Raw genomic sequence first — 27,426 nt, 5'->3', positions numbered from 1 at the left:
AACATTTCTCTTCTCTCTTTTTCTATCCTAAATAAGTAGAATATTAGAAGCTACCATAAGCTAACATTCATTTGAAACTAGCTAAATGGTTCTCGTTGAGTACAACGGACATGAGGGGTGCTAATATCTTCCCCTTGCATAACCGACTCTTGAACCCTGACATTGATTGCGATGACCATACCTTATCCTTTCTTTTAGGGGTTTTATCGATATTTTCCCTTTCTCTCTTTGGGAATAAATAAAAGTTGATGGTGAATCTGTTTAGTCCATCCTGCGAGCGTGCGATTTCTCTCTGCGAGATCGTGTTCTCATTTTTTGAGGTACGATAATGTGTTGTTGTTTTGGTGAAGTAACATGAATGAATGTCTATGAAGTTACATTTGTTGAGTTGTTGTTGTTTGTGGCTGTTTAGTGATATCGTGACATGGATTAATTATTGTGTACTATGAATGATGTAATGCATAAATGATGAGATGTGTATGGGATCCTTTTGGTGAATCATTTTTGTGATAATGAATGTTTTTAAGAGTCATGCATCACGGTGTACGATCTTCAGTCCAGTTTTTGTGTGATATGGTCCTATGGTGGGATTCAGAAGCGAGTACTTGGTTCTATATGGGAATTGGTGAAGCGTTACCTATGGTGATGGTAACGATTTGGTGTGCTCTGGTCCTATGATGGGGATCGGGAGCGAGATGAACCTGAGTATTCATGAATGATATTATATGCAAAATGAGTCAATAGTGGAGTACATTTGCATACATGATTGCATATATAGTTGATTGTTCATGATGTTGATAATTGGATTTAATTATGTAAATGTTGTCATGATGGATGTGTAATGAATGTGTACTTGTTGTGTATTCTCTATCTTAGCATTCTTTACACTATTTATATTGGTTTACTATTTATCACCCTATTTTCTTTGATGTTGTCCACCATGGACATCTTGTAGATACTCAAGAGTAGAGTTTGTTGCAGTAAGCGGAAGTTAGCTCTCAAAGTTACTTCGTTTAGTTCATCGTTAATCATAAGTCTTGCTCTGATCCTGTAACATCGAGGTTGGAAACGTTTGATTATTTTATTCAGTTTGTATTTTTGCTAATTGAGAGTCGTATGTTATACTCTTCACGTTTTGAGCTTATGTTATACTGGAGAATTTTGCCACATTGTTTTAATTCAAATACGCTATTTTCATGAGACTTAATTATTATAAAGCATGCTTATTTGATGATTTATGTTGCGATGATACCCTAAGTGAAGGTGAGCATGCGATGACGGGTGTTGGTTTATGATGAGTGACATCATAAACGTGTGCATTATGTTCAGTATTTGAATTATTTTATGATTGATTTGTTTCATGGTTTAGGGTATTAAATAGTGGTATCAGAGCAGGTCAGTCCGTTCAACCAAATTTTGTAATGTGATCGAGTCCCTGGTATACGGCATGTGTGTGAACATTGTCGATGCATTGTTTCTTCTAATGTTGGTTTGATGATGGGCATAATGGCTGGAAGAACTGATTACATTATTGATAATGCTTTGGAGCCAGTGGCTCAGGCACTACACATACATCTGAATTAGGCAGGTGATAAGTTATGTGGTTTGGGAAAATTTCAGAGAAATAATCCGCCGATGTTCAAGGGCGGGTATGATCTAAAGGGTGCTCAGGTGTGGCTCCGAGAGATCGAGAAATTTTTTTGAGTGCTGGAATGTACTAAAGAACAAAAGGTTTTGTTTGCTACTCACATGTTGTCTGAGGAAGCTGAAGACTGGTAGGATAATGCTCGCCAGAGATTAAAAGTTGTTGGTGCTGAGATCACTTGGGATGTGTTCAGGGTGCGATTCCTTGAGAATTATTTTCTTGAAGATGTGTGTAGCAAGAAGGAAATTGAATTTCTTAAGCTTAAGCAAGGAAACATAACAGTTGTTGAGTAGCCTCCAAGTTTGAAGAACTAGTGAAGTTCTTTCCCCACTACAATGGTGCAAATGTGGAGGTATCAAAGTGCATTAAGTTTAAGAATGGACTACGACCTGAGATTAAGCAGGGTATTGACTACCAAGAGATTCATAGGTTTCCTACTCTAATGAGCAAGTGTAAGATTTATGATAAGGACTACAAGGCTCGTTCCTCTAACTACAAGAGTGTTAGTAAGAGGAAGCAATTTTCTTCAATACAAGTTGCTTTCATAAGTCAATCAATAAGTGGTGTTGATCTTCAAGATGAGGTTTTCCCCCGGTGAAATTATTCATATTTCCCCAAGTAAGCTCTAGTGTCAACTAAATTTTTGCTTGGTTTCCCTAGTATATATTCTCCCCACGGAGTTTCCTCTGGAATTTTTCTCCAGTAAGGCTTCATGAGCTTCCCATGCGAAGTTCATTTTAGCAGGATTCCTAGAATGGTATCCACAACATTATCCTCAACAAGACTTTTCGAAGTATTTGTCTAAGATAGACATCTCTTCATGAGATTCTCTTGCGCGTTTAGTCCCCAGAGAGTCTTCTGTACATCCCTAACAGATTTTCTTTCAGCCAAGAGTAGTTGGATGCAATAGCTTTAACCAAGAGTAGATGGATGCAATAAATTCAACCAGGAATAATTGGATGCGATAATTTTAGCCAGAAGTAGTTGAATATGACATCTTCAGCCAAAAGCAGTTGAATATGATCATTTCTTCCCAGAGAGAGTCTACCTTAAGCAAAGAACGACTGAACTTAACTTTGATGAGTAGATCTATCTTCAATGAAGGGCGTTTGAATATGATGTTACTAATATTATATTTTCACTAAGAAAGTGTTTGGATATGATTACATCCCCAACAATCACATTTGGATATCTTTATCCATCCTCTGCAGAGTTGCATAACATGTTTACATGTTTGTTGCGATCTACCGTCAACAAGAAGTAAAAGAGCATGATCCGTAAACATTAAAAATATTTGTGTCAATCAAGAGCACTAGACAATATTTTCTAAACCCCAAAAGAGTCTATTATCAGTCAAGAGAAATTGAACATGATCTTATAATCCTTTGAGGAGTCCATTCTCAGCCAAGAGCAACTGAATTTGTTTCCCTAGAGTATTTGCACAACACCTGAGTATTAAGGAGTCAAAAGTATTTCCTTATCCCATTTCATCCATTTCATGGTTAAGAAATCAGAGTATTTATTAATTCATTCATTGCATTTGAGGAGTAATTAATCAAGAGTATTTCTTGGTCTCAGTGCATTCATTTTAGTTCATGGTTAAAAAGTCATGGGTATTTCCTAATCACAGTTCAATTCATTCATAGTTCATCTGAATCATATCCCTTGCATCAGATGGAAAAATTTGGGTATGTTTAATATTTAAACTATCTTTCACCATGAACATTTGAAGACAAAAGTTCTTCATATCCTCCGGTTAAAGATGTTCAAATAGGGGCAGCTGTCATACCTCATTTTTGCTCCAAACATTCATTCATTAAATCATTTTCATCATAGTTCAGTCAGTCATTCATTAGTTTAATAAAAGTCGACATTCGATCGACTTTCACTTTGTTTTAAATTAAAAAATTAATTCAATTGCATTTCATGCATTTTCATCGCCTCATGCATTGTTTTAAGTCAATCCAAGGTCATTAGAATAAAATTTCGGTTCAACAGGCAGACTGGTAAAACCTATTTGGCATTATGCATAAAATTAGCGGGTAAAATATTTCGAGTTTTTCCATGTATCAGATTGTTTTACGAAGCTACGTTTCGCGTAGGTCATGTTGTTGTGCTCGTTTTAATTTTTGGACTCCATTTTCAATCGCAGCTAATACAGTCAGAGCTTGTTTATCTGAGTATTTTTAGTTGTGATTTTGATCATTTTCAGGCTGTTTTACTAAACTTTGTCGTGTAAAGATCATTTTGATGCATTGATTTTATTTTTTTTGGTCATGCACGTGTTTGAATTCATTCATTTTCAGTTTATTCCGATCACTTTTTTTATTCAAAAAAATTAAAATTAAAATATTTTTAATTATAGTTTAATTTCTTGTTTCAGTTTTGTTAACAAAATCATCAAAGGGGATTTTGGTCATTTTAAAATAAATAAAACTAATCAATTAGAATGAGTCACTCAATATACTCTTCTCTCACACGTCATTTTGACTCACACATTTGACCTACTCTCTCTTCCCATAATAAACGGACAACCCGTGAATCCTTCTCTTCTCATATTTACAAGGAAGACTCTCCATACTTCCCACCATAAAAAAGAATTTTTCCTCACCTTTATAAAGCTCTCAACAACTCTCTCTCATTTCTCTTAGCAATACTCTTTCAACATCAAACAATAAAACTACCAAACTTTGCAATCTACGACCATTCTACAACATCACTATTGAATTATAATTCCTTATGTCGAAGCAGGTTGCTCGACAGAAGTAAGGAAGTTTCGAATCACCTAGTGTGTCGAGTTGTATTAGTGTGTCGAAGTGTCAAAGCATGTTGCTTCACATAGGATTTCGACTTAGGCCTATTTTTAGTAGTATTAACTATTTGGGGCTTTGGCTTAGGGAGTAAGCTAACCTAAATCTATAAATTGAGGGAGTAACCCTTATTCTTGTATGAAGAGAAGAAAGAACTCATAACATTGTATTCACATAATTTTGCAGTTGAAAGTGAATAAATAAGTTTTTCATAAGTTGTGGGAAGAGAGAAAACTCTGCAAAAAATATTCTTCTTCTTCTCCAATCTTTTTTTCTTTCTTTCCCAATCGTTCTTTTCTTTTCATTTGTCATTGTGTGGTTGATAACAATCTTGTTCATCAAGATTGATAGAAATTCTTCATAGGTTGTGGTGGATTTCCAACATATGGTATCAAGAGCTCTGGTTTAAGTGATTAGTGGGAATAAATTCACGATGGCAATGAATCATCCAAACAAGCATTTTCCATAAAATCTTCCGATTCTCAAGAACAATAATGATGAGAGTTGGTGCAAGCAAATGAAAGTGGTGTTCTATTATCAAGATCTTTGGGATCTTGTGAGGGGAAGAGTAACAACTCTTGCAGAAAACGCGAAGGATCAAGAAAAGGTTGCACATAAAGAATTTAAAAAGAAAGATTATAAAGCTCTCTTTATAATTCATCAATGTGTTGATCCGAATAACTTTTAAAATGTTAGTGATGTACAATCAGCAAAAGAAGCATGGGAAATTCTCGAGAAGTCGTTTGGAGGCGCAAAAAAGGTGAAAGAGGTGAGGTTACAAACTCACAAAAGGACGTACGAATTACTTCAGATGGAAGACAATGAAAGCATAACTGATTTCTTCGCTAAGGTTACAAAACTGGTGAATCAAATCAAGGTATATGGAGAAGTGTTGACATCAAGATCTGTTGTTGGAAGATCTTGAGGTCGTTGGCTCCAAAGTTTGACCACATGGTAGTAGCCATAGAAGAGTCATAGTATTTGTCAAAACTAACAAAAGAAGAGCTTCAAGGGGCGCTTGAATCTCATGAACAAAGAATGGCTGAAAGAGCTGCAGGAAAGTCGAAGAGTGATATGGCTTTGTAGGCACAATCAACAAAAGAAAGGAAAGGCAAAGAAGTTGGAATGGAAACAAAGCCAGAGGAGGCTACAACAATTCGACTGGTCAAAATTAGCAAGAAGGAAACTGGTCGAATCAGAGAAAACCCTAGAGCCAAGGAAACTGAAGAGGTGGTGCTGCAGGTAGAGGAAAAGGTGATGGTCAAAATCCAGACAATAGTCACATTCAGTGTTACAATTGTCAGAAGCATGGTCACTATTCTAGTAATTGTCCATAAAAGCAGAAGAATCAAGAAATTGATGTAAAGCTGGTGAAACATGAAGAAGAAGAGATGTTGCTGATGGTTACAACGTGAGATGAAGAGAGATTCAAGGACCAATGGTACTTGGACTCATGATGCTTATCACACATGTCTGGAAGGAAATATTGGTTTGTCAACATAAAGCCCTCAATGAAGAACATGGTGAAATTTGCAAATGACAATACTCTAGCAGCTGAAGGTGTTGGTGATGTTCTGATTATAAGGAAAGATGGTAAAAGATCAGTAATTTCAAATGTGTTGTACATACCAGGCATAAAGAGAAGTTTCCTCGGCATAGGGAAGTTAGTCGAAAATAACTATAAGGTATCGATCAAAGACAAGATGATGAGAGTTCTCGACTCAAATGGAAGGTTGATCTTGAAGGCTTCAATGTCTCATAATAGAATCTTCAAGATTGAGCTTAATGTGATGGAGCATAAGTGCCTTGCAACAGAAGCCAGCAAAGATAAATGGATATGGAATTATAGACTTGGCCATCTAAATTTTAAAGACATAAGAGATTTGAAGAGAAGAAATATGGTTTCAGGATTACCAGAAATCGACATTCCAAACAAAGTGTGTGAAGAATGTGTGCAGGAGAAGCAACATAAGAACATCTTCAGTAAAGATGCAGGAAGCAGGTCAAAGGAAATTCTTGAAGTCATATACTTTGATGGGTGTGGTCTTATCCAGGTGGATTCGATTGGAGGTAACAGACACTTTGTCATAGATGATTTCAATCTAAAATTATAGGCTTACCTGATCAAGAAGAAAAGTGAAGTGATCGAGGTATTTTCCAAATTTAAATCTATGGTCGAAAGACAAAGCGGTCAAAAGCTTAAGATTCTGAGGACTGATGGTGGTGGAGATTATGTGTCAAAATACTTCGATGCATTATGTGTGAAAGAAGGGATTGTGCATGAGGTGGTGCCACCCTACACTCCATAGCAGAATGGAGTCGCATAAAGGAAGAATAGAACCATCATGAATATGGTGAGAAGTATGTTGAAAGGCAAGAATCTACCTAAATAATTATGGGGAGAAGTTGTGTCGACTGCAACATATATCCTGAACAGATGTCTGACGAAGAAGCTAGAAGGAATCAGGCCAGAAGAATGTTGGTATGCTGTCAAGCCTAACTTGAGTCATCTGAAGGTGTTTGGATCTATCGCACATAGACATGTGCCAGATCAGTTGAGAAGAAAAATTAATGACAAGTCGAGTTAGATAATCCTGATATAATATCATTTGACTAGAGGATACAAGTTGTTCGACCTAGTGAATAAGCAAGTGGTGATCAGTAGGGACGTGGTCATAAATGAGCTTAAGGAATGGGATTGGATTGAGAATGTTAAGAAGGATTTGGTGAGAATCTTTTGTAATGAACCATCCAGTGAAGTCGAAAGAGAAGTTCGACAAGAAGTCAGAACAAAAGCAAGCCCAAGTGGACCTCAAAGAATAAGACACATGCCTGCAAGGTTGCAAACATGTATGATTACATCAGATGATGTGGTCAATAAAGAAGGTAAGTTGGTACACTATGCTTTCTACGCATATGTCGAACCAGTCAATGCAACTGAGGCATTGAAAGATTTAAAGTGGGTGAAAGCAATTAACGAAGAACTGAAGTCAATCGAAGTCAACAATACTTGGTCACTTGTCGAATTTCCCCAAGACAAGAAGGTAATCGATGTGAAGTGGGTATACAAGGTGAAGTTGAAAAGGAGAAGTGACTCGAAACAAGGCGAGACTTATGACGAAAGGATTTCTCTAGAAAGAAGGAATCAACTTCGACGAGGTTTTTGCACCTATTACTAGGATCAAAACAATCAGGTTGGTTGTTGGTCTAGCAAAGATGAACAACTGGCAGATGTGTCAAATGGATGTGAAATGTGCATTCTTGAATGTCCCCTTAAAAGAAGAAGTTTATGTTGCACAACCAGCTGGATTTGTGAAACAAGGTGAAGAAAGAAAGGTGTACAGGTTGCATAAAGCCCTGTACGGACTTAAATAAGCTCGAAGAGCTTGGAACAAGAAGATAAATGGATTTCTAAGGCATAATGAATTTGTAAAGTGGAAAGCTGAACATGAATTATATGTAAGAATAAGCAAGAGTGAATTGCTTATACTATGTCTCTATACCGATGACTTGTTGATAACAGGTAGCTGCAAGGAAGAGATTGAAGACTTCAAAGGTGATCTCAACAAGGAATTCGAAATGTCATATTTGGGTGACGTTTCATATTTCCTTAACATCAAATTCTACAAGAGTGGTAGAGGTTTGATGATGCATCAAAGAAGGTATGCAGGCGAAATACTCAAGATATTAGAGATGCAAGATTGCAACCCAACTACGACTCCAGCTGAGCCCAGATTACAACTGTTGAAAGATTCAGATTTAGATGATGTCGATCCAACCCAATATAGAAGACTTATTGGGTCACTTCGATACCTTTGTCACACAAGGCCTGACTTAACATACATTATAGGTATGGTGAGTAGATTCATACAGAAGCCAAAGGTATCACATCTAGCAGCAACAAAGAGGATACTAAGGCATATGAGAGGAACTCTCGACAATGGCATTTGTTTCCTGCAACTGATGAAGGAAAAGAATGCAAACTAGTGGGATATACCGACTCAAGTTGGTGTAGTGATGCTGAGGATAAAAAATCTACAGCTGGCTATGTGTTATGCTAGGTGGTGCACTAGTTGCTTGGAGTTCGAGAAAGGAGCCAATAGTGGCATTATCATTGTGCGAAGCAGAATACATAGCCGCTTCCCTTTGTGCATGTCAAGCAACATGGATAGTGAATTTGGTCTAAGAGATAACAATGAAGAGTCATGGAGCAATTACTATGAAGATCGACAACATGTCAGCTATCAATATGGAAAAGAATACGATAGCACATGGTCGAAGCAAGCACATCGAAATGAGGTTCCATTATCTTTGAGAGCAGGTAGCAGATAGGAAGATGAATTTGGAACACTGCAGAACTGAGAATCAGATTGCAGACATCATGACAAAGGGAATGCAGGTTGAAGTGTTCAAAAGACTAAGAACTATGATGAATGTAGATAGCTTAGACACAATGAATTAGGTGGTGTGTTGAATTCTAATTCCTTATGTCAAAGTAGGTTGCTCGACAGAAGCAAGGATGTGTCGAATCACCTAGTGTGTCGAGTTTTATTAGTGTGTCGAAGTATCTAAGCATGTTACTACATACAGGATTTCGACTTAGTCCTATTTTTAGTAGTGTTAACTATTTCGGGCTTTTATAGTTTTGGATTTTGGCTTAGGGAGTAAGCTAACCTAAATATATAAATAGAGGGAGTAACCTTTATTCTTGTATGAAGAGAAGAAAGAACTCATAACATTGTATTCACATAATTTTGCAGTTGCAAAGTGAATAAATAAGTTTTCCATAGGTTATGGGCAGCGAGAAAACTCTATAGAAAATATTCTTCTTCTCCAGCATTTTATTCTTTCTTTCCCAATCGTTTTTTTCTTTTCATTTGTAATTGTATGATTAATAACAATTGTGTTCATCGAGATTGATAGAAATTCTCCATAGGTTATGGTGGATGTTCAACAATCACTACTCATCATTATCATAATCATTATCAATAACACTACACTACAACCATTAACACGCCATCTTCATCTACATGGAACCGTATTACACAACATTAATTCTTCTCTAAACTAACCTCTCAATCTCTCTCTATTTCCTTACATAATCATCATCAATAATCATGTTCATGACCTTAATTATTTCTTATTCTTTTGGAGCCAACAAAGGCACCGGAAACAAAAACTTTCTCTAAAACTTGTAGTTTACTAAGTCAATATATTAAGGAAAAGGATAACTTCAAAGATCATTCCTCTATGGATAAAATCAACAACATTGGTCTATAAATATTTGAGTGATCATAGATACATAGAAACACATCAACCAAAGAAGTGAATTAGAGAACTGAAAAGAAGGTAACATCATTGACACCCTATTTTCGGTCATAAAAGTTTCACGCATAATCATACATCTCGTCTTCGGCCACCATGTTTCTGCCACTCCCGCCGTGAATTTGTCACTATTGCAACACACATGCAAATTCATACCACTCCGGCGACCACCATCCTCGACGAAATCGTCGAAAACCGTTCATGCAACCGAATCACCCACGCCAAAAATTGAACGAGTTTCACAAACAAAACCAACCTCTTTTTTTGGACCACAAATCTGCTCCCCGTCCATGAAGCTCCATCATGTGAAGTTTTCCCTGCATCTAACACTCCACCATCACTGCACATCTGGATAACCGCACCCACACACTCCCTTTTCGATGTTGGCGAAGTCACCACCACTTCCCTCCAATCACGACCTCGTACGCCAGCATCTTCTCCGTCTCTGTCGCTTTGGGTAGCTATGTTTATTTCCATTTTTCTTGCTTTGACAATATTCTATTTTTTGTACTTGTTTATTTTTTAGGGATGAATTTTTGTGTTGTTTGCAAAGTGAGTAGAAAGAGGATATGAGAACAATATGAGAAGTTTGTTGTTATCTTTTCTCTCTGCATCTTTTACATGGAACTGACATGAGAAAGAGTGAAAGAGGGATTGATTAATTTTTCATAACAAAAGAGAGATAGATGACTTAAGTTTTAAAAAAGAAAGAACTTTGGTTTTTCTTTTCCTCTATTATGCAATTCACAATTGGGAAGAGGAAGACGAAGATTTGTATTTTTTACTTTCATTAGTATTTCCACATGTTGGAGTCTAATTGGATGCTTATATAACTCTCTCTCTCTCTCTCTCTCTCTCTCTCTCTCTCTCTCTCTCTCTCTCTCTCTCTCTCTCTCTCTCTCTCTCTCCCTCCCTCCATGAATCTCAGTCGTCCCATATTGTGTTAGAATTAATATTTTATGTGTTTTTTATTTTCAGTATTTATTTACTTATTAGTGAATTAGGGTTTTAGTAGTTAGTGGGCTTGGGCTTTCCTTTTAATTCATTACTAACATGTCATCCCTCATTTTACTAACATATAGTCTTTTCCTTTTTTTATTATTATTATTATGATTACTATTTATTTTAATCAATTATATTTCTAATAATTAGTTTAGTTTGTTAGTAAATTATAATAACTATCTTCAAGTTTCCATAATTTCAAAAGCAATTAAAATGCTTGATTAACATCGAGCCGATTTTTCCAATCACTTCAAATCTTTTTCATAATCAACTTGAAATACATGATCCAATATCAAGTCCTCCATTTTCAAAATCATTTTCATAATAAACTAGAATGAAAAAGAAGGTGATTGGGTTTAAACCTCCCCCTTCCTGAATACTCGGATACTACTGTAGAGCTTACTATTCGGGTATTCATCTTCCTAATAAAACACCATAAATAAACGAATCTTGATTCGTCACACATTTTTTTAATAACCTTTTTGGATAAAAAAGAATGTGATTGGGTTTAGACCTCTTTCCTTCTCGAGTATTTGGATACTGCTGTAGAACTCCCTGACCAGATACTCGTCTTCACCTAAATGTCAGTCTCAACTCTTCAAAATTATTTTCGCACATGCGCGACTTTGAAAACCTTTTTAAAAAGAGTGTGTGCTTTATCCATTTCGACTCGAAACAAACAAAGACTTCAGCCTCCAAGAGCGAGCAGTAAGTAAAGGTTTAACTGCTCAAATGTGATCTAAGCATCACTCCTTCAAAGCAACCAACAAACAGTTCTTTTTTCAAAGAACTATATAGCTTTGACTTTCTCTTTACACCGTGAGAATAAGTCGGCACAAGATTCTGAAATCTTGGCGAGCACAATAATAGAAAATTTAGGTTTAGTCACTTTCTTTTCTTTTTTCTTTCTTCTCGTATAATAATTAGAAGATAGAAAACGATTCACGCTAACACTCATTCGCATGACTAACTAAATGGATCTCGTTGAGTACGACGGATGTGAGGCATGCTAATATCTTCCTTTGGCATATATATATATATATATATATATATATATATATATATATATATATATATATATATATATATATATATATATATATATATATATATATATATATGTGTGTGTGTGTGTGTGTGTGTGTGTGTGTGTGTGTGTGTGTGTGTGTGTGTGTGTGTGTGTGTGTGTGTGTGTGTGTGTGTGTGTGTGTGTGTGTGTGTGTGTGTGTGGTGTGTGTGTGTGTGTGTGTGTGTGTGTGTGTGTGTGTGTGTGTGTGTGTGTGTGTGTGGTGTGTGTGTGTGTGTGTGTGTGTGTGTGTGTGTGTGTGTGTGTGTGTGTGCGTGTGAAGGAAAAATAACATAAAACAGATTTTTAGCAAAAACTAGAACAAAATATGTTGACCCCAAGGATGTTGGAGTCGAGCCATAGAAGTATTCAAACTTTTATGTGTCGACCCAAGTAAAATAAGAGTTAACCCAAACAAGGCAAAGCCATTTTGGTTTGTCAAAGCATCAGTTGGAGTCAACCCCAAGAGGTTATGGGTCGACCCACCCGAGCTTTGTGTTGACCCAAGAGTCTAGTTTGTTGACCCAAATAAGGCAACAACTTTCTTTTAAAATTGCCTTCAGTATGGATCGACCCATAACACGATTGTGTCGACCCAAAACTGTGTTTTTTTACATAAAACACATTTGTAACTTGTAAATATGATTTTAGCCTATTTTTAAATATCCTATGATAAAAATGCACATCTAGACATAGAGATAAAGGTCTAATGTACATAAATACTAAGTATCCTAGTTTTTATATCATTCAAAACATTTCTAATTGGATTGTGCACTCACAACATTTAGCAATATAGTGTTAGATCTATGATGATTCTTGTGATATTTCTTTTGTTGATCGCTCATTTTGTTTCTTTCAATCTGAGTACTGATATAATCTACCAGATGTGTGTAACCATCTAACACTATATCCCATAGGTCAACATCATACCCAAGGAAAAAACTTTCAATTATATCCTTCTAGTAATCAAACTTTTCTCCATCAAAGATTGGAGGTTTGGCAGAATAGTGAACATTGTTATTTGTACATGACTTCTCACGAAAGGTAGATGCCATTTTGTGTTTCATTAAAAAGTTGGACCTTTATCTAGCACGATTAAGTGTTTTGACACAAAGTTGTCAATACCAGAACCGACGTTCTAATGTCAATTGAAGGTCAAGAAAAACAAGTAAGGGGGGTTGAATTAGGTTTAAGAATGATAGTTTTTTTCAACCTAAAACAACACCTTAAAACAACAGATAGAATGATAAATAACACAATGATTTTTATCTTGGTTTGCCATTAACAATGCTACCTCTAGTCCACCCACCTAGGTGATTTTCCTTACACAAGGATTTAATCTAATAATCAAACCTGATTACAAATGCAGTGACAACCTGCCCCGACTTTCTTTAGGAATATGACCCAACTGGTATGCTAAGAAAATTGACGATCATTGACTCCTTAAGACCTGACCTACCTGGTCGCTTAAGAAGATTTCTCAATAATAACTTGTTACTGACTTCTCAAGAGTCTGATCTAACCTAGTCACTTGACGATTACAATCAAAATTGTAATACCAGTTTTTGTGTTTACAGATGCTTCTCAAAAGCAGATACATAAGCTTACAATCAAGTTCGACACTTAACAAGAATATACAATGATCTTTGTTCTAAGTGCATAAGTGTAAGCAACACTTATTATTTGTTTTTGAGTGTGAGTGTCGATGTAGTTTTGTGTGCTTATCAAATATGTTTGTCACGTTCATTAATTTTCAATGTCCTCTTTAAATAGATGCAAAATAGATCTGTTGGAGGTGATTACTTCAAGAAAACACTAAAGTGACGTTGTAACCTATAGTTGGTGAAGATGATTGGACGCGGAAGATGTCTTTTACACATAGTACAATACTTTATGGAAAAAGTAGATTTGCTTATATACTTCTGTCACATCAAATATTTTGTTAACTTTTGGACAACTTCAATTCAGAGGCTTCTGATATTTGATGTTGAAGCTTGAGTAGCGTTTTCAAGGTCTGTCTTCAGAATATTTGATGAGATTTCAGAGTCTTTGGATGATGGGTTCTGAGACTTCACAAGCAGATAGTCATATCTATATATCAGAGTCAGTCTTAAGAACTTCTATTCAAAATGTTGTCTTTGATATATATAGTTGACTTGTTTGAACGCTTTTTTCTTTGGTTCAGAGTCTAGACATCTTCAGAATCATAATTTGTTCCAATTTTTCTGCACACTCAACAAATTCGTTATAGTACAAAGTTATTCTCTTACAATTTTTTATCGTCAAAACTTCAGGATAGTTGTAGAACCAAACTTGTTTCAACAATCATATGCATGCGAGTCATGGGTTTGTAGTGGTGTTTTTAATCCTTGTGCAATCGCTATGCATCCATCATCCTTTACCCCTTCTTTGATTTCTTTCCCTTGGTAATCTTGTTTGTATTCCCATTTGATTTTTCTTTCTTATTCCCACCTTTATAAATTGCCTTGTATGCAACTTTTCTCTTTACAAGTCCTCTTGTTAGGGGTCAGGTCCCATATTTTGACTTTATTATTTGAAGATTTCTAGATTTTTTTTTGTATTTTTGGCTCATCATTTGGCTTATTTTAATTCTTCTTTGGAAGACCAATAGTTGTTCTCATGGTTGGAAGGTTTATTAGGCTATTTTTAACAATTGGCTTCATTTTGAGATCATTTGATTACATAATGATATGGTTATAAGTTTCCAACACGGTAGACTTTTTGAACATATTAACAAACATGACTTAAGATGCTATTAAGATAGAATTTAGATTCATTAAAAAAATATGTAGTAAAGTATAATCTTCAAGATCTTTCTTGCTATACCAGATGTGTGTGATAACATATGGCAACATGGGGTTTCAGTTAGATCTTACTTCCTATAAGTACATTTCATTTGAAATAGATTAACAATAAATATTTCTTCATCATTTTATACTCCAAAAATGGAAAAGCTACCATCATTTATCCATGTAGGGCCACATTCTCCAATTGTCGTCATTGTCTTTTCCAACACTTGTTTAATTTTAGGACAAATGTTTCTTTTATAATTAACTAAAATATCTTTCTGAGTTTCAATTCTCAATGTCATGCAGTGCTTAATTCCTTATAATAGTGTGATGATTGGCTTGTTTCTACACTTCAAAATTTCCATATTAAATGTCTCACGCATATTGTTAACTTTCAAGCCACATTGAGTGTGTGTATTAAAATGAGATATACTCTAATATGTTGGAGCTCATCCCCCATATCCTTCCAAGCCTTCACATTGGTTTCTTTCATTTGATGTATTGCTCTTTCCCATTATGGTATTGTTGTGGCCCGATCCGCCTTTCATAAAATTTCATTTAGTTATATCCCCTGATAGACTTGCATGTTGTAGTGTTGTAATTGTGGAAACCCTAAACCAGAGCGCCCTCACCCATAAATAGTATCGCCCGGGCGATGACTTGGAAACCCTTCCAGAGGCACTAATGACGTGTGAGTCAAGTAATAAGAAATCTCCCCTAACTCCTGAAAGATAGGTGGTCAAATAAATTCCTCTAATAAGAATGGAGTGGTTGACACCACTAGGGGAGCAAAAACCCTAGGTCTTAGAGGCCTCTATAAATACATCTACTCTTAAGGGGAAAAGACAAATCTCAAGTCATACATCATTCACTACACCCTAAAGAGAAAATCACTCACTACAATCTTAACAAACGACTAACCGTGATCACACGCTTGCTCCCAAGTGTCATCGATCATTAGCAGAGCCTCTCACCTCAAGTGAGAAGAACTCCAAAACTAACTCAAAACATCATCGTGCAATGATTCTCACCGCACTGGGCAAGTCCTAACCCTCATATCGTGTTATAAACCTGCTAAGGTCTCTAAGTCTCCCTGCCATTGCAAGGGAACATGCACACCTGTATGTTTTGACCAATACACATGTGTATGCAAATATTTCCTTTTATGTTTTTATACATACCTAGGTTCTTCTTTAGGGGGTTGTTCAAAAAATTTGAGCTAGTTTAGCTAAAGTTTAAAGGAGTTAGAGGCCATACGTTCAATCCTTGACAAAGGAGAAAAATAATACTAACTACTAACAGTTTTCCATTAAAAAATGTAGATAATCTCAAAAACATGACCACCATTGAAATCAACACAATGAATATTGATTATGGCTGTTGTTGTATAACTTCTTAAATGTAATGTAATAGTTATTCATGACCAACACTTTGAATCATCTCAATTTCCCATGTCTTGGATCTAGCTTGATTATGCGTCAATTTCACACCCCCACTGTTGAATAACTTCATCAACCAACCCTTTAGATTTCATATCAAATCAAGATTATGTCTAAATGTATACACAATTTTTCAAGCTAGTCAATCAGGTTTTGCTTATTTGTTATTAGTTGTCTTATGGAAAGTATGTTCGTAAGTGAAACTAACTAGTTTCCAAAATTGATTTACACTCCTATTGCTAAGTCTTATATAAAATGGACAACCATCCATGCAATTAACATTTATTCTCTTCTTGTCATTTTTTTACGAAGACATTCTTTTATTCTAAATTGCATAATCTTTAATTGCATATCTTACTTGAAACTTAAACTCGAACACCATTCCCAACTCAAAATTAGTACTCTCTGTGAACGTTGGAAACATCATCCATCATATCTTCACCACCACTTATTGGTGGAGTATAAACCTCATTAGAATCACAACTCTTAATATCAAAAAATGTGGTTGGGTTATTTTGTAGACTCAATGTTGCCATTTTCATTTAGGAGTATTGTGGTCTAATCAACGTCACAAATTATTCAAAATCATATTCATCAAATTAATTGTCATCATCCTATTCTTCCTCACTGTAAATAGCATAATCAGGACGAGTTTCACTATCCTCTCCAACGTTGACTTTTGATCCCGCATTATCACCACCATGTTAAACCTCCTCATCAACCTTCTTATCCATTCATTCTTCAACATTGACTTCTTCACCGCCATCATCGTCCTCCTCATCAACCTCTTTATCAGTTCCTTCTCCATGCTCCTCGTTAATTCCACCATCATCATTGTGTCCAACCTTTTATTTTTCACCATATATTAAGTCATCATCTTCTAGTACAGGCTCATTGGTCACAGACTGTCCACATTGTTCTCTATATATACATCAATCAACTCAAATATTTTAATATCATCAACAAATTTTAGTAGATCCATATCATTATTCATTAGCCTAAGTCCACGAACAAATAAAAGTCTAGTGTTTCAATACCATAGACATTTTATATTACCATGACTCTCCTTTTGTTGAATAAACTTTAAATGTTACAGTTAATGGGTTTTTAATAATAAGTTAGTGGAGAGAATTGGAAGGTCAATAGACAGTGGGAAAATTAATAGTATTTATAATTGTGTTCCCTAGAATATCAAAAGTTTCTAAATATGTATAAAGACCAAAATTGTACTCAATGAAAATACGAAGAAGTTGCAATTGATTTGTCTTCTCTTATCACAAATTGGCATCAGAGCTAATGGCAAATATGATGAATCAAATGCCGTTGCCACGGCTAACGAAGTTGAATTACGAAAACTGGAGTATCCAGATGAAAGCTCTTCTCGGATCTCTAGACGCGTGGGAGGTGACCAAAGATGGGTTTGAAGAACCAACAGATGCTGAGGGATATACGGCAGCTCAAAACAAGGCGTTGAAAGAGACGCGATCGAAGGATAAAACGGCACTTTACATGCTGTTTAGGGCTGTTGATGAATCCGGCTTCGAAAAGATTGCCGGTTCGACTACATCGATAGAGGCGTGGGACACGCTAGAGAAAGTATTCAAAGGAGCAGATCGAGTAAAGCAAGTTCGACTCCAAAAACTTCGTGGCGAATTGGAGAGGATGCAGATGAAGGAGTCAGAAAATGTATCTGACTACATCACGCGTGTACAAAAGGTGGTGAACCAACTTACCAGAAATGGCGAAACAGTCACTGATGCACGAGTTGTCGAAAAGATCTTGAGATCTTTAACAGATAAATTTGAGAATATAGTGTGTGCAATAGAAGAGTCGAAGGACCTTTCGACGCTCGCAGTCGAAGAGCTCGCTGGTTCCCTCGAAGCACACGAACAACGTAAGATGAAAAAGAAGGAAGAAGGAGTAGAGGATGCAAATCAAACCAAGGAGCAAATCAAAGACGAAAAGGTACTCTTTTCTCAAAACTTTCGAGGAAGAGGACGTGGTCGTGAAGGACGTGACAGTGGTCGAAGTGGTAGAGGCAGCAACTTCGACAGAGGACAGTCGATACAGCAAAATTGGCGTGGCAGAGGACGTGGTCAAAGAGGTGGTAGGTCGAACCATTCCAACTTTGAATGCTACAAGTGTGGGAAGTATGGTCATTATGCGAAGGATTGTAACTCATTCAAATGCTATAACTGTGATAAAGTGGGACATCTTGCAAAAGATTGTCGAATCGAAAAGAAGGTAGAAGAAACAACCAATCTAACTCTGGAAGCTGAAGCAAATGAAGGCTTTCTCTTGATGGCTCGAAATGAGATCAACACAAATGACAATGTTTGGTATCTTGACTCAGGAGCAAGTAACCATATGTGTGGTCACAAACACTTGTTCAAAGAAATGAGAAAGATTGAAGATGGCAATGTGTCTTTCGGAGATGCATCGAAAGTGAAGGTAGAAGGCAAGGGAACGATCCGTTACCTGCAGAAGGATGGGCTGATTGGATCAGTTCAATATGTTTACTATGTACCAAATCTTAAGACCAACATCTTGAGTTTGGGACAACTTACAGAAAAAGGTTATTCGATACTGATGAAAGAACGGATACTGTATTTAAAGGACAAGCTGGGACATCTGATTGCTCGTGTCGAAATGGAGAGAAATCGAATGTACAAACTGGATCTGATAAACGTTCGAGAAAAATGTTTACAAGTAAGTGTCGAAGACAAAGCGTCACTATGGCATCTACGCTTTGGTCATCTACATCATGCTGGTTTAAGAAGGTTGGCGAAAAAGAACATGGTGCATGGACTACCAGATATGGATTCTGAAGGAAAGTTTTGTGAAGAATGTGTGCTTAGCAAACAAACAAGAACTTCATTTCAAAAGAAGGCAGAATATCAAGCTAAGCATATCCTTGGCTTGATTCACACCGACATATGTGGGCCAATCACGCCAGAATCTTTCAGTAGCAAAAGATACTTTATTTCCTTCATCGACGATTACTCACGGAAGACATGGGTTTATTTCTTGAAAGAAAAGTCTGAAGCATTCGAGGTGTTCAAAAGGTTCAAAGTAATGATGGAGAAGGAGACTGACAGACACATTAAAGCAATTCGATCTGATAGAGGTGGTGAGTATACTTCGACAGCTTTTATGAAGTATTGTGAAGAGCAGGGTATAAGGAGATTTCTAACTGCAGCATACTCACCTCAACAAAATGGGGTGGCTGAAAGGAAGAATCGAACAGTCCTTGACATGGTCCGTTCAATGCTTAAAAGCAAGAACATGCCAAAGGAATTCTGGGCAGAAGCTGTACAATGTGCCATTTATGTTCAAAATCGATGTCCACATTCGAAGTTATAAGATCAAACACCACAAGAAGCGTGGAGCGGACAGAAGCCAACAGTCTCTCATCTCAAAGTATTTGGAAGTGTTGCTTATGCACACGTACCAGATCAACGAAGAACGAAACTTGAAGACAAAAGTCAGAAATACATACTCATTGGATATGATGAGAAAACAAAAGGGTACAAGCTATTTGATCCCATAAGAAAGAAGGTGATAGTGAGTAGAGACGTTCGAATAAACGAAGCAAGTAAGTGGGACTGGAACAGTTCGACAGAAGCTGTTGTCGAAGTTGAAGAATCATCTGTCGCTGTACCATCAAACAATTCGACAAAACTTGAAGATTCTGACGATGAAGATGAACCTACACAACCCAGAATGCGAAGTTTGCAAGATCTGTATGACTCGACAAGTGAAGTGCACCTTGTATGTCTCTTGGCAGATGCTGAAAACATCAGTTTTGAAGAAGCAGTACGAGACAAGAAGTGGAAAAGTGCCATGGACGAAGAGATGAGGGCGATTATCCACAACAACACTTGGGAGCTAGTTGAATTGCCAAAAGGTAGTCAACCCATTGGTGTAAAGTGGGTATTTAAGAAAAAGATGAACGCTCAAGGAGAAATAGAACGATACAAAGCGAGACTTGTTGCGAAGGGATACAAACAGAAAGCAGGAATTGATTATGACGAAGTATTTGCACCTGTTGCAAGAATGGAGACAATTCGACTACTCATATCTCAAGTTGCTCAATTCAAATGGTCAATATTTCAAATGGATGTCAAAACAGCTTTTCTGAATGGTGTACTAGAAGAAGAAGTCTATGTCGAACAACCACTCGGGTACATGAAAGCTGGAGAAGAGAAGAAGGTACTGAAATTGAAGAAAGCGCTATATGGGCTGAAGCAAGCACCGCGGGCATGGAACACACGTATCGACACATATTTCAAGGAGAACGGGTTCGAGCAATGTCCGTACGAACATGCCCTCTATGTGAAGAAAAAAGGAATGAATGTATTACTTGTTGCTCTCTATGTTGATGATCTTATTTTTCTGGGCAGTAATGATCAGATGATAGAAGAATTCAAAAGCACAATGACACGTGAATTCGAGATGACAGATTTAGGCCTGATGAGATTCTTTCTTGGTCTGGAAGTTCGACAAGAAGAAACAGGAATCTTCATCTCACAAGAAAAATATGCAAAAGAAATCTTGAAAAAATATAAGATGGAAAGCTGCAATCCGGCTTCGACGCCAATGGAACCAGGAACAAAATTGTCGAAATTTGATGGAGGAGAACGTGTCGAAGCAGGCAAATATCGAAGTTTGGTAGGAAGTGTTCGCTATCTCACATGTACAAGATCAGATATCTCATTAAGTGTAGGCATTGTAAGTCGATTCATGGAGGAGCCAGTTTACACACATTGGAAGGCATTGAAGCGAATTCTGAGGTACATCCAAGGAACAGTGTCATTTGGGATGTTTTACTCGAAGTCAGAGAAATACAAGTTGGTTGGTTACTCTGACAGTGATTGGTGCGGAGACATAGATGATCGAAAAAGCACTTCTGGATATGTGTTTTTCATGGGAAATACTGCATTCACTTGGCTTTCTAAAAAGCAGCTAATAGTGACACTTTCGACATGTGAAGCAGAATATGTAGCAGCATCCTGGTGTGTTTGTCATGCAATATGGCTCAGAAGATTGATGAGCAAAATTGAGCTAGAACAGAAAGATGCTACAATAATACAAGTTGACAACAGGTCAGCAATTGAGTTAGCAAAGAATCCAGTTAACCATGAAAGGAGCAAACACATCGACGTTCGCTTCCACTTCATTCGAGAACACGTGAAGGAAGGAAATGTCGAATTGAAGCATGTAGCAAGTAAGGACCAAGCAGCAGACATTTTCACAAAACCATTATCAAAAGAAATCTTCGACAGAGGCAAGAAATTGATAGGGATGATGAATAGAAGAAACATTTAAGTTTACAAAGGAGTTTTGTTGAATAAACTTTAAATGTTACCGTTAATGGGTTTTTAATAATAAGTTAGTGGAGAGAATTGGAAGGTCAATAGACAGTGGGAAAATTAATAGTATTTACAATTGTGTTCCCTAGAATATCAAAAGTTTCTAAATATGTATAAAGACCAAAATTGTACTCAATGAAAATACGAAGAAGTTGCAATTGATTTGTCTTCTCTTATCACACCTTTTTATTATCATTCTTTCAATTTGCATATAGGATCTTAAGTTTACATTCCAATTCCAATCCCTTTCAGAAATAATGACATCTACATACCATTTCACATAAGTATATACATGTTGACCCCTATGATGAATTCTAAGTCTAACCACTTATTAAAATATGGAATCATAGATGTCCCAAACTATTAATCTATGTCAAAAGTGATCCAAGTCATATGAGTACACTAATAACTAAAGCATTTTCAAAAGAACCATAACAAATAAACCACTTCAATGAAAGGACCACAACACAAATGGACAAATTAAAATTGGCAAGACCAATTCAAAGAAAACATTGACATTTCAAAGAAACACACAAGCATTTCAAAGAAAACACATGTGTTTCAATGGAAACCCGCTCGTACACAGAAGAGAAAGACAATGATATTTCAATAAAAACATGATTCTTATGACACAATCATACATGACAATGTACAGCAGATTACTCATGTTGAAGTAGAAGTTCAAGAACACGATCACGATTTCACGTTGAAGGATAAATTTCACGACGAACTACTAATATGAGATTGCATTTTTTGGTTTCACGATACCTTAGGGGTCATAATTTTGATTTTGTTTCAAGTTAGTTTAATTGATTACAATTTTCTTAGATTTTTTTAATTTAAATATAATAATTTGTTAGTCTACTATCCTTAATTCATTATCTAATCATTCCTACTTTATTACATATATTATTATGAAGAATGTTGATAGTTAATTAATAGAAAAATCTTGGCACATTTAACCAATCAGATATATGATGAATAATATAGATAGATACACGTAAGTTATTATATCATGATAAGTTCGTATAAGTTTGTAGGATTCCATGCAACATATATGACAGATTATGAAACAAATTAAGTTGATAGACAAACCTTTATTTTAGGATAACTAATGTGTTTGGTTTTTCAAAAAAACAACAACAACGACAAACAACTGTTTCTTCTAATTATAACCAAATGAGTTCCACCACCCAAAACATTCTCATTCTTATCCTTTGCAAATGCATGCAGATGAAGCCAGAGAAGCACACAGAGAAGTTAAGATTGTGATCTCCTCCTCATCCAAACAAGGTCATGATCTTTCCTTCCACATTATATTGCCAAATTTTCAAATAATTGCACCAGCTAGCTTTTATCTTTAATCTTCACCAACACAATAGATTGAAAAGATTTTGGTTTTATCCTTATCTTTTGCATTCTATTGTTGTTGGTTCTTGAAAGAAAAAAATCAGAAAAGAAACATGGCGTGTCGATTGGTTACTTGTTTTGGTGGGCGACTTCTAGGGAAATTTTCACATTTAATGTTGTGCATGGTGCTTGAATGGGTGTTGTTGATTTCACTCTTCATTGATGGGTTTCTAGCATTTTTCACCACTGAGCTTTCAAGGTTCTTTGATTTGGAAATTCCGTGCTGGCTCTGCGCGAAGATGAATCATGTTCTGGCGCACAATACGCCTAATTTTTATTACAACAATTCCATATGTGTGGCTCACAAGAAAGACCTTTCATCTATGGCGTTTTGTCACAACCACAAGAAGCTTTCTGATATAAGACAGATGTGTGAAGGGTGTTTACTTTCATTCGCAACGCAGAAGGAATCAGATTGTGATACCTATAAGTCTCTTGTAGGGGTTTTGAATAAGAATCTCGAGTGCTTTGTTGAGGATGGACAAAACATTCTATTGAGTCTGAAGGACGGCAAGGTCTTGCAGGCCGAGAAAAGTACTCAGATGTGTGCATGCTGTGGAGCACCATTGAAACTCAAATCTTCCATCTCAAGTAAGAATTCAGACTCGATTTCACAATCTCCAGCCGCTTTGCCACCAGCTTATCCAACCGCGACGCCAAAGTCTGAGGAATCTTGCGGTGTAGATTCGCCTCAAATCCTGTCTGCAAAAAAAGATTCAAAGCTTCCACAGAATGAGGATGACAGCAACCTTAAAAATCAGAACAATAAATGTGAGTGCATATAAAAACATGAATTGAGTTTTTAATTAGCTATAACCTATTACATGCTATCAATGAATCAAAATGTGGCATAACTACATTGAAACATTGACAATGAACATATCAATTTTTATGCAGTCAAGGAAGTACCAAAAGAAGCCACGATGCCTCTATTGACAGGATCCAATGATTTAAGCTTAGAGTCCCCGAAAACCCCGTCTTTACCATGGAGCAGCAGGTTTTTCGGAGTTCCATTTATAGATTCTCCAAACAACAGTCCAAGATGGTCTTCTGTGCCGACCAAGAAATCACTGCTAGAAAAGACAGAATATGCCTCTGACTCTAGCGAGGTTAGTTCTCAAAATGAAGAAGACGATCCCGTCTTAAACAATTTGAAGAGGCAAGTTCGTCTGGATCGCAAGTCACTCATGGCGTTGTACATGGAGCTGGATGAAGAGAGAAGTGCTTCAGCTGTTGCGGCCAACAATGCTATGGCTATGATCACCCGCTTACATGAAGAGAAGGCAGCTTTGCAGATGGATTCTTCACAGTATCAAAGAATGATGGAGGAGCAGATAGAGCATGATGAAGAAGTCCTGCAAGAAACTAATGAGCTTCTTCTCAAACTAGAGGAAGAAGTTAAGACATTAGATACCGAGTTAGAGATTTACAGAGCTACATATGGATACTTGACAGAAGATGATGTTAAGGCTCATGGTGGCAACAGCTTTTCAACCGAGTCTATTGAATGCGAGGATGATGTAGAACAATACCTCGATCTTCAACAACCTGGTTCGTCAAAGGCATATAATGGGGAGGGGAAAATCAAGGAGTCACTAAAAGATTTTAGAACGGAGAGAACATATATTCTTGGCAAGAAGAAAATGGAAACTGCAACTCTCTTGACAGAGAGTGGAATATAACACATTAATACTGTAACATTGTCCTTTATTTCTATTTTCTCTTATTGAGTGTGTTCAAACCCAAATAGTTAGCTCTTGCCGAATACACTAGGTTATTAAACACTAGATGCTTCGCGAAAGGGCCACTCAAGTAACGGAAGCAGCAAGTAAAATTATTTGATCTCTCTGCTGTTTGATCTCTCTATTTGCTCTTATTAACATTCCCATTACTAGGCTTGTAGTAGTCTTTTCTAGGATAATTTGGATACTTGTATGAATTTTAATGTTGATATGATCATTTTCAAGATATCTTTATTAGTATATACTTCTGTCTTGCATGCAAGCACTATAAATTATACTACTGCCTCGATGCTTCACTAACTTTTTGCAACTTCACATTCTTATGAATACAAACAGCTTTTCCATCAAAATGAACAGAATCGTTAAATACATCAATTTCAATCATTTTTCGTGAACAATAAGATACAGAAATCTGATACATATTTATTAATAATCTGATTCTTACAATGACTCAAATTTCCTAACAAGGGGTAACTTTCATACCCGAATGAATACATATACTAACAGTTACATATGATCACAGCAGATGAGCATAGTTTTCAAATCAAAACAACAATAAGATTATTTCAATTGCTACCATATTGATAATGCAAATCGAGATTATATGTATTTTTTACAAATGATGTCGTACAATGTTCTACACAATAACTAGATCGTCAATAGAGCACGGTAACAAACCCCTATTAATTTTCGTATTTTTAAATGAAAAACAAACCATACTGATTGCAGTGTCATACTCGACGAATCGTCCTTTTGTTACGATGTTTTATCTAAACCACCAGCTAGCTGCATATGTAGCCATCCTGGCTGTGATCCCTGAGCATAGCCCCTTCCTGCTTGCGATCCAAATACTATTCCAGAAAGATCCAATGGCTGAGCACCAACCTAAACCAACAGATCAGACTATAAATATTAACAGTGCTAAGCAATGATCCGTCAAAAAAAATGGAATTGAACCCTGAAACTCTAGATGAACGGTTTATACTCATTTAACTCAACTAGCACATATCAATTAAACTACCTCATCCAACCCCAAATTTGCTTTGATAATAGATTAACATTAAGCTCAATTAGTTAGACTTACATCTTTTAAAGGGAAACATTCAATAGAAGGTTGCATATTCAATCTTGAATTAACTGCTTCAAGCTTCATTGAAAGGAACTGAAAAAAGAAATTAAGTTAATTTCCAGATAAACAATACCTAAATTAGAGAAAATAATAAAAACATAAAAGATATAATTAAGCACCTCAACTTGATGTTGTAGTGATTGAATATAATTGATTATCTCATCAAGCACAAGTGCTTTACCAATTACCTAAAAAAGTTTAATATATAAACAATAATTCAATTATTCAATATACAAAAAATTATAAAAAACTGTTCTCATTTTTACTACCTTGTTACATCCCGGAACTAAATCTTGTAGAATTTTCATTCTCTCACTAATCTTTTCTCTTCTCGCCTGTCGTAATAATCAATAAAAAGTATTAAAATATTTTCACGCGTTGAAAATAAAATTAAAATAAAATTAATAATGAAACTGTTATTACTCTTTCAGCGAGACTGTGACTATCGGTGGCTTGGCCTCTTCTGGCTCTAACGTGAATGTAATCTTGCTTCGGCTTCGGCTTCGGCGGCGGTGACGGTGACGGTGACGGTGACGGTGACAGTTCAGAAAAAGGTTTCTGATTCTGTTGTTGTTGTTTGTTTGCTGAAATTGCGTTTGGTTCGGGTTTAAACGCAGCGTTTTGATCGTTGTTTGGTGGTGCTGGTTTTCTATGCTTAGTGGTAGAGTGATTTTCCGAGAGGGAGTGGTTTCGTTTGTTTTGGGATGGGAAGTGAGGCCAAATTTCTGATAAAGAAGGGTTAGCGGAAGAGAAAGTGCAATCGTTGAAGAAAGGATGCTCCATTGTTGATAATAGTAATAATAATAATAATAATAATAATAATAATAATAATAATGAGTTTTTTATGATTTATTTATGGAGATAGTAGAATAGTAGTAGTAGTACTAGTATAGTACCAGCAATTATGAGGTTGATGGTGAAATGATCATGATTGTTTTTGGAGGAGAGTTTGTCTGATTCGAGAATTAGTTTCTGCAATTGCGTGGAGAATTATGAAGAAATTGATGGTGAGAGTGAGATGAGAAATGAGGTTAGTTTGTGATCGCTTTCGGCTTGGAGGGGAGAGTATTGAGGAGTGAGGTTCTTATCTACTTATCGTTGTCACTTTTAGGTAGTGGGTTCTACCGTATCGCTGGATTACTGTTAGAAAATTACCCGGAACTGTTGTTATCATTGTGTTTGTTTAACAAAAACAAGAGAGAAAATGAAAGGCAAGAGTAAGAGTATTCTTGCGGATAACTTTTTTTTCATTTTTATTAATGTAAAAGTCTAAAGAAGGTTTTATACTTAGGTACACATTAAAGTGTAAATTTTACTCTCTCAATCTCTACTAACTTCATTGTAAGAATGTTTGCAGATACTCCTCCATTATTGAAATTAACATACAACACCATTGTAAAGGAGTTCATCATCATTTAAAAATCGAGATCTTTTATAATCAACTACTCATTCCGTCTTAAAATAAGTATCACATCTAGAAAAATTATTGTTTTCTAACTTTACATTAATGTTAATTCGAATAGAGCAATAATTCATCAAGATAGTTTCATAATGGATGAGATAGGTCCATCCATTTTGATCTTTTCAAAAACCTTCCATGAGTGATTTAAATTCAAATATTACATTAGCGGTGTGAAAATTAAGTTACTCTTTCTTAAATTTGACTCTTAAAATTC

At 36.2% G+C, this 27,426-nt stretch overlaps 2 protein-coding genes across 4 annotated transcripts; one reads left to right on the top strand and one right to left on the bottom strand.

Moving 5' to 3' along the window:
* Positions 1 to 22,465: 22,465 nt before the first annotated feature.
* On the top strand, positions 22,466 to 24,845 carry LOC127073863 (probable myosin-binding protein 5). Its single transcript, XM_051015105.1, has 2 exons — positions 22,466 to 23,650; positions 23,777 to 24,845. The coding sequence occupies exons 1-2, from the start codon at positions 22,933 to 22,935 to the stop codon at positions 24,559 to 24,561; spliced, it is 1,503 nt and encodes a 500-aa protein (XP_050871062.1). The 5' UTR covers positions 22,466 to 22,932; the 3' UTR covers positions 24,562 to 24,845.
* Positions 24,204 to 26,916, bottom strand: LOC127073864 (transcription factor BHLH089). Of its 3 annotated transcripts, XR_007785884.1 has the most exons (7): positions 26,174 to 26,913; positions 26,020 to 26,085; positions 25,870 to 25,938; positions 25,706 to 25,783; positions 25,342 to 25,506; positions 24,310 to 24,427; positions 24,204 to 24,234 (listed from the first exon to the last, which is right to left on the bottom strand). XR_007785884.1 is itself a non-coding variant. In XM_051015106.1 (5 exons), the coding sequence occupies exons 1-5, from the start codon at positions 26,531 to 26,533 to the stop codon at positions 25,378 to 25,380; spliced, it is 702 nt and encodes a 233-aa protein (XP_050871063.1). In that variant the 5' UTR covers positions 26,534 to 26,910; the 3' UTR covers positions 25,025 to 25,377. The 3 variants fall into 3 exon arrangements, 2 of the variants coding, with proteins under 2 accessions (XP_050871063.1, XP_050871064.1); XM_051015106.1 differs by lacking the exons at positions 24,204 to 24,234; positions 24,310 to 24,427 and having other exon boundaries at positions 25,025 to 25,506; positions 26,174 to 26,910; XM_051015107.1 differs by lacking the exons at positions 24,204 to 24,234; positions 24,310 to 24,427; positions 25,870 to 25,938 and having other exon boundaries at positions 25,025 to 25,506; positions 26,174 to 26,916.
* Positions 26,917 to 27,426: the final 510 nt, after the last annotated feature.

This window comes from Lathyrus oleraceus, chromosome 4 (assembly GCF_024323335.1).
Source record: "Lathyrus oleraceus cultivar Zhongwan6 chromosome 4, CAAS_Psat_ZW6_1.0, whole genome shotgun sequence".
In the NCBI taxonomy this organism is placed as follows: Eukaryota; Viridiplantae; Streptophyta; class Magnoliopsida; order Fabales; family Fabaceae; genus Lathyrus; species Lathyrus oleraceus.
This window is presented reverse-complemented; position numbering and strand designations above follow the sequence as displayed.

Bases quoted from the DNA above. Each gene is read 5' to 3' on its own strand.
- LOC127073863 (XM_051015105.1), top strand. From the start codon at position 22,933: ATGGCGTGTCGATTGGTTACTTGTTTTGGTGGGCGACTTCTAGGGAAA. The intron at 23,651-23,776 runs GTGAGTGCATAT...ATTTTTATGCAG, and splicing joins TAAAAATCAGAACAATAAAT to TCAAGGAAGTACCAAAAGAA.
- LOC127073864 (XM_051015106.1), bottom strand. From the start codon at position 26,533: ATGGAGCATCCTTTCTTCAACGATTGCACTTTCTCTTCCGCTAACCCT. The intron at 26,086-26,173 runs GTAATAACAGTT...TTATTACGACAG, and splicing joins GTCACAGTCTCGCTGAAAGA to GCGAGAAGAGAAAAGATTAG. The intron at 25,784-25,869 runs GTGCTTAATTAT...TTCTTTTTTCAG, and splicing joins CACTACAACATCAAGTTGAG to TTCCTTTCAATGAAGCTTGA.